Source organism: Penaeus monodon, chromosome 17 (genome assembly GCF_015228065.2).
Source record: "Penaeus monodon isolate SGIC_2016 chromosome 17, NSTDA_Pmon_1, whole genome shotgun sequence".
NCBI lineage: Eukaryota > Metazoa > Arthropoda > Malacostraca > Decapoda > Penaeidae > Penaeus > Penaeus monodon.
The window spans coordinates 44,338,278-44,345,777 of NC_051402.1; the positions used below are offsets into that span (position 1 = coordinate 44,338,278).

Genomic DNA, 7,500 nt, shown 5'->3' on the forward strand with positions numbered 1-7,500 from the left:
AATTCTTGCCTCGTCAGTGGAAAGAGAAAATGTTATCTTCGACCGCAGGACTATATTTAGGAGAACCCATAGAAATTCTCGGTGAATTCTCTCTACTTCCTGGTCAGCGATGCCTAGTCTTAAAACGCTAAAATAATTCCAAAATCCTGGACATGAAACCGTCGCCGCTCGGAGCGAGTGAGCGGCGCGCGACGGTGGAGGCGAGGCAGAGGAAGGGAAAGCTGGAAATTATGTCTATTGATGTCAGCTCCTTCGATAGCTCAGTTGGTAGAGCGGTGGACTGTAGTTGGTTGTGAAGCAGACATCCATAGGTCACTGGTTCGAATCCGGTTCGAAGGATAATTTTGCATATATATATATATATATATATATATATATATATATATATATATATATATATATATATATATATATATATATATATATATATATATATATATATATATGCTACATATATATGTGTATATATATATATGCTACACATATATATGTGTGTGTGTATTGCATATATATATGTACACATATGTATAGAGCACACACATGTGTGTATGTGTATATATATAAATATGAATATATATGTATATATACATACATATATATATATATATATATATATATATATATATATATGCATATACCTATATATATATATATATATATATATATATATATATATATATATGTAATAAATACACACACACACACACACACACACACACACACACACACACATACACACACACACACACACACACACACACACATATATATATATATATATATATATATATATATATATATATATATATATATGTGTGTGTGTGTGTGTGTGTGTGTGTGTGTGTGTGTGTGTGTGTGTGTGTGTGTGTGTGTGTGTGTGTGTTTATTTATCACACACACATATATAAACATATTCACTGTGTATATACATACATACATACATACATATATACATATATATATATATATATATATATATATATATATATATATATATATATATATATATACACACACACACACAAACACACACACACACACACAGGTGCTCAGTTGGCATGGGTGGCCATAGGGTGGCAGTGCACCAGTCTTAGCCGGGCCAGCAAGTCATGGGAGCGTTCAATTTTTGTAAAACTATGAAAAAAGAGTCGCATACGGATCATAAACTACATAAATTCTAAGCCTTTCTGTTTTGCTTTATACTGAGGACCTAGAGGTAGTGAAGGAAGGCTTTATATTTCTGATCTGCAGTCGCATTAAATAATGAGTGACAGTTCCTGGTAGTCAAGATTTCCTGACTACCTCAGGCAGTCACTCGAGGTGAGTGCCAACTCCCCGGCACCACCCGAAACAAAGACGAGCGGCGGTTTATAGGGCCCGGCATGCTGGGTTTGTACCCACTGGGTCGAAGGCAGGGCGGGTATCCCCTGCAAAGGGCTGAGGGCTCCGCAACCTGCTTAGCTTGCAGGATGAGAAGTAATTTACCCTTAGCTACAGCATCCTTTCATCTGAGTCGCTGCCAGAACGTCTTCACTTAAGATTTTGTATTTTACTTGCACTAGGGTTTGGAATTCACTGCCTATATACACTGTTGCATTCCCACAGTAGGGTACGGGAATGACGCTCTCACTATGGCAACAGGAAAATTCTGACCTCGTTAAGGTTAAAAAAAACTTTTTCTTTATTCCAAATGCTGCATGGTTATTGATAGTGATACTGAGAAAACATCTTGGATCTACTAGATAATTCTTGCAAATTATTATACTTAGATGTCTGCAATCTAGAATCGAAAACTATCGTTGTTGCTAAGTGTTACTACGGACTTATATAATCTTCGATTGCAAATGAGATATGTTGATATTATATCTATTCTATATGATTTACTACTAAATGCTATTCGCTATTTGGCAACTGATAAGGGCGATCGAGTAACCTCATATTATTTTGTTTTGTTTTTGTTTTTTAAGTTGTGATACCAACATTATGCTTAAAGTATATATATTTACTCATATTTAGTTACTTACTGTTAATGACTGAATGCAGCTGGAATGGAGAAGCAACTTCATATATCATTAACTGTAATGAAATGTACATTTGGCAACCTTTCAGGCTTCTTGGGAGTGTAACAGAATTTTAAGTTCATTGATATTCATTTTCGGTTGATTTCATGTCGAAACTTTTCTTATTGTGCTTCGTACTCCAAGATTTCTTTGGGGTCGTGCATGTGCAAATGATTTTGAAAAATGCACATTTCTAATGCCACCAATGTCATTCTAAAAAGTCATTATACATTCTGCAAAAGCATAATGAATCAATCTGCAACTGCATATGGCGATAGTGACTAACCAGTGACCTATGGATGTCTGCTTCGCAACCAACTACAGTCCACCGCTCTACCAACTGAGCTATCGAAGGAGCTGACATCAGTAGACATCATTTCCAGCTTTCCCTTCCTCTGCCTCGCCTCCACCGTCGCGCGCCGCTCACTCGCTCCCAACGGTGAGCGAGTAGAGAGAATTCACTAAGATTTTGTCTCGACATTCCCAACTTTAGTTCTATGGTAGAAGGTAAAGTTTTCGTTTTCCAGTGACGAGACATAATAACGGCGTGGCTGTTGTACCTGTTGGAATGTAAATAAAACATATTAGAGGTAAAATGCATAATCAAATACGACTGCAGATCAAAAATATAAACTACTCCCTCAGTATCGTGGGCGACTTTTTAGGTCAGTCTATTATTACTAAAAGAGAGTTGTTAAACTGAATTCAAATAAGAAATTCTATTTCACAGATTGAATAAAATCAAACAAATTCACTTCTTCAATACCAAAGAGAGAGAGAGAGAGAGAGAGAGAGAGAGAGAGAGAGAGAGAGAGAGAGAGAGAGAGAGAGAGAGAGAGAGAGAATGGATATCTTAAGTTCCATTTACTATATTGCGAATTCCCTGCATAGATTAGTTAGCCCTACAAGATATTTTGAAAGTTTGATGCGAAAAATTCACTCAACTGTTTTTCTCATTATTTCTGATGCATTTGTCTCTAAGTATGCTTAGCTGTACAATATACATATGCTCTCAGTGCATGCTGGCCCTCTTATTTTTTGCTTAGTGAAAGGCAGGGCAATTTAGGGTGAGCGAAATGTATCTTAAATTGGTGAACAGATAGACCTTGGTAAGTTCCAGCAACACTGATTAGAAGCAATCCTTATCATGATTTTTCATCTGACTTTTCCCATTCCCTTTACGTAGAGTGAATCATGATGGACTGGAGAAAATGGTAGGTCATGTAAGTGCAGATGAGGTCAACAGTCAAGCCGTTTGCCTAAACCAGCCACAGGCCGCAGTTGTTGCTGAAGGCTTTAAGCTATAACAGAAAGGGGAGCATAAATAGCATTCTTTTTACAGTGCATAAATACAAATGATGTTTCCTATATCTTCATGTTAGTATGTGCTTACTTAAATGGCGTCTCTGCGTAGCATCCTCAAAAAAAAAAGAATTTCAAGTGATCGAAATGAAATTCATGTCAACAATTTGTCATGTTAGGCTTAAATAAGTTTTGAAAGTCAAAGGCACTAAGATTATTACAGTAATGATAACAATGATGATTATTTTTATTATAGCGTGTATAAAGATATTAATAATGACAACACGGATAAAAAACAGTACCAGAGCGCCACCCGAAGAGAACGTTACAAATCATATTAAGGTAAAGAAAAGACTACAATTCTGCTGCTGTTAGTGATTATGATAAATATGATGACAAAAACATCCTTCGAACCGGATTCGAACCAGTGACCTATGGATGTCTGCTTCACAACCGACTACAGTCCACCGCTCTACCAACTGAGCTATCGAAGGAGCTGGCGACTTTAGACACCACTTCCTACTTTCCCTTCTTCTGCCTCGCCTCCACCGTCGCGTGCCGCTCACTCGCTCCCAACGGCGACGACAAAGAAAAAGCAAGAATTCTCATAGCGAACAAAGATTTTCTCTTGGAATTCTTAATCACAGTCCTGCAGTAGTTGGTCAACTTCTTGTTTTCGAGTGACGAGGCATCATTGTTCCTTTACCATAGCTTGAGTGTCTCTCTCGTATGCCATTAGGGAGTGTAAACAAAGCATATGTGTGTTTTCAAAGGAATGCAGAATTATACAAATCAAAATATGTAGGAACATATTTTGAGTTTCATCAGTGAATTAGTAATAAAATTAGTAATCATTTAATATTTCTGATGTGAAGAAATCACTCGCTTTTGATACGTCTGCCTCTCCGTTTTCCTAATTGGCTCGTACTTTGCAAGTGGAATTAGAGAAGACTAGTAAACTGCTCTTTCTCTGTATTCTGGGACTCGCCAATGTCTGCCTCAGTTCCTGATCTGTTTGAACTCTACCCACGTCTGGTGATCACCACGTCTACCTTAGGAAATCTCACGTTTTTAAAGTCATATACATCCATCAGAGAAATCCTCAGTACCGCTTAATGATTCGATGAATAAAATGGCCGTGTTGAGTGAAGAATTTATTTTTATTTCTTTAACACAGTTTGTCTGAAATAATGACCAATTTGAATCATGGTAGTGTTGTGTAATCTGTTTTAGGGTTTCTTTGTTGCAGTTACTTAGAGATGCAGTGCTCGTGCTTGCCTCCGTTGCAACACAGCAGCTGCTGCGACGCGACTCCTGTGTACTCCCAGGCGCCTCCGCACACCTCGAAGTAGCCGTACACCTGCGGGAGAAGGCGAGGGTTACCTGTCGATCGCCATCGATTTTCATGACGATGAACAGAAGAGAAAGAAAGGGGCGACGTAGCGTGAGCAAAATTTTGTTTTACTGGACATGTACGTCTTAGTTTTAGCGACAACGAAAAGGAATATAGGATGCTGGGGTCAAAATTCTGCGAATGGAAGTAATCTTTTTAGTTATCCTTTTTTCTTTCTCCACATTCCCCACACTCTCTCTCCCTTTCTTTCATTTTATCTTATAGATCAAGTTGACTTACCCTGTGGTTGTGGATGAAGTAGAAGAAATGGTCGGCCATGTAGGTGCAGATGTTCTGGCCAACAGTCAAGCCGTTTTCCTGAACGAGCCACAGATTACCGTTGTTGCTGAAATCGTTGAGCTGCAACACAAGACCACCCTTAGTAACAATGCAAAAGACTTGCCTGTTTTCCCTTGCTTTTATCAGAAGACGGCAAAGCAGTTAAAGAAGGGATGTCCCCTTATGGACTGACCTCTTTGGTGCAGGAGTTCTTGCACTGCTTGGCGTCGTCTGTGCAGGAGTCGATGGTGACTTCGGGTGCTTCGAACACCATGATCTCCGAGTGCTCGTAGGTGACGAAGGCGGCGCAGCGGCACCAGGGCTCCGTCTGGGCGCTGCAGATGGGAAACCACAAGAGGCAAAGATAAATAAAAACCAATTATAAGGAAACTGGCTTTGTCTTGTAAGTCAAACAAGCACAGTTGTTTCCAGAAAGCATTGTGTTGTGGAGGGACGTCCCTCCAGAGGGCATCACGAGAGGAAGAGCTACCTGACGGCGGCGAGGGAGGCCAAGAGAAGCGCGAGGACCTTCATGGTGTTGCTGTGGCTGAGGAAGAGGATGTCCCCTTGGACGGCGTGTGGCTTTTATGCTGATGTTGGGTTCACACTGTAGCGGTTTAGGCCTTCGCTTGATAAGGATATCGAATCACCTGTTCAGTTCAGAATACTCAGGTGTAATTAGGTACAATGTAACGGTTTTACGTAAGATTGAGTGACCATATCCAGTGTACTGAAGAACATATGTATTTCTCTCTCTCTCTCTCTCTCTCTCTCTCTTTCTCTCTCTCTCTCTCTCTCTCTCTCTCTCTCTATATATATATATATATATATATATATATATATATATATATATATATATATATATATATATATACATATATTTATATATATAGATAGATAGATAGATATAGATAGATATATATACATACATACATACATGCCTATTTGTGTGTGTGTGTGTGTGTTATTATTGTCTTATCATCATAAGTATAATAATTATAACTAATATTGTTGTAGCTTTCATTATCATTATTAATAATATTATTATTGTTGTTGATATCATAATTATAATTATTAACTATTTTTATTATCTTTATTATCAATATCATTAATATTATCATTATGGGAAATCTCTGCAAATGGCAATGCATGTAGCTAATAAACTGATCTCGTTACATTGAAGAAATATATTATAACGTCACATGTGGTTTTGGCTCTAGAATAAAGGTGAATAAGTGAAAATGTGATTTATGGCGATCTTGGTGATGATAATGATGATCGAAATGACGACAAAATTTTCCTTCGAACCGGATTCGAACCAGTGACCTATGGATGTCTGCTTCACAACCAACTACAGTCCACCGCTCTACCAACTGAGCTATCGAAGGGGGTTCTTATAGTTAGGTGGTTATTAAATATTATTTTCTCCTTTTTCCTCTCCCCCTCCTTCGCCCCATTCCCCTTTTTTTATTATCGTTGGGAGCGCCTTGCCCCATATGCAGGATTAAGCGCCAGTTGGGTAGGCCTTTTAACCCACGATAGCATACAACATTCAGAGTCACAAGAAACATACTGGCAGCTCTTTTCTCTGCTTCTCACACTAGAGGAAGAGAACTCGTGTCATATTTGAAATATTGCCAAATGCTTTATACTCTTTAAACTCTTAAAAACGGAAGACGGTTACCCCTGGGAGAGCATCTTACCTTATCTAATCCTATCATTCATGCCGATATCAGCTTATTATTATTACTTATTTATTCTTCTGTTTATTATCAAAATAAATATCGTATGCTAACATGCCACAGTTACTGCTGAATCAGAAAACAAGTTATTCAAATGAGCATGCGGTATACATACTGATATGTGTGTGGGTGTATGAAAAGGGTATTAAGGGAAAAATCCTCTCTAGAGAAAACTAAAATACCTACGTGCAATACTCCTTTGGCCCCTTCCAACCACAAAATATATCCTTCGAACCGGATTCGAACCAGTGACCTATGGATGTCTGCTTCGCAACCAACTACAGTCCACCGCTCTACCAACTGAGCTATCGAAGGGCTGACATCATTAGACATCATTTCCAGCTTTCCCTTCCTCTGCCTCGCCTCCACCGTCGCGCGCCGCTCACTCGCTCCCAACGGCGACGGATTTCAGTCGTATTAGTAGCTGTGTTGCAACGAAAGAAGACACGTGCATAGCATCTGCAAGAGCAATGGCGAGGAAGTGGACTACACTATAATGGAATCAACTGTTTATGATTCTGACAACCTGTTATTATAGAATATATTTCTCAAGTACAGTGTCAGATAAATCAGCGTTCTTTGAATTTGTCGAATCATGAAATGTTACAAATTCTTTCTTTAATGTAAGTATTATTATTGTGGATAACTTGCGTTTCTGTTTGTATGGGCCTATACATTGTAAATGCATACACGTACACACACAACTTCTGGATGCTTATATATT

At 38.5% G+C, this 7,500-nt stretch overlaps 1 protein-coding gene and 4 non-coding genes across 5 annotated transcripts; 1 reads left to right on the forward strand and 4 right to left on the reverse strand.

The window, feature by feature from the left end:
- The first annotated feature begins 249 nt into the window (after window positions 1–249).
- Window positions 250–339, forward strand: Trnay-gua. The gene is given in 2 exon segments: window positions 250–286; window positions 304–339. It is a non-coding gene; the product is annotated as a tRNA-Tyr (tRNA).
- Window positions 340–3,766: 3,427 nt separating this feature from the next.
- Trnay-gua lies at window positions 3,767–3,856 on the reverse strand. Its single transcript is given in 2 exon segments — window positions 3,767–3,802; window positions 3,820–3,856. It is a non-coding gene; the product is annotated as a tRNA-Tyr (tRNA).
- A 647-nt stretch (window positions 3,857–4,503) lies between these two features.
- On the reverse strand, window positions 4,504–5,658 carry LOC119583940. The gene is made up of 4 exons (XM_037932651.1): window positions 5,525–5,658; window positions 5,228–5,369; window positions 4,996–5,115; window positions 4,504–4,722 (listed from the first exon to the last, which is right to left on the reverse strand). Exons 1-4 carry the CDS (start codon window positions 5,566–5,568, stop codon window positions 4,612–4,614), a joined length of 417 nt encoding a protein of 138 aa, XP_037788579.1. The 5' UTR covers window positions 5,569–5,658; the 3' UTR covers window positions 4,504–4,611.
- Window positions 5,659–6,332: 674 nt separating this feature from the next.
- Window positions 6,333–6,422, reverse strand: Trnay-gua. Its single transcript is given in 2 exon segments — window positions 6,333–6,368; window positions 6,386–6,422. It is a non-coding gene; the product is annotated as a tRNA-Tyr (tRNA).
- A 579-nt stretch (window positions 6,423–7,001) lies between these two features.
- On the reverse strand, window positions 7,002–7,091 carry Trnay-gua. The gene is given in 2 exon segments: window positions 7,002–7,037; window positions 7,055–7,091. It is a non-coding gene; the product is annotated as a tRNA-Tyr (tRNA).
- Between the last annotated feature and the right edge of the window lie 409 nt (window positions 7,092–7,500).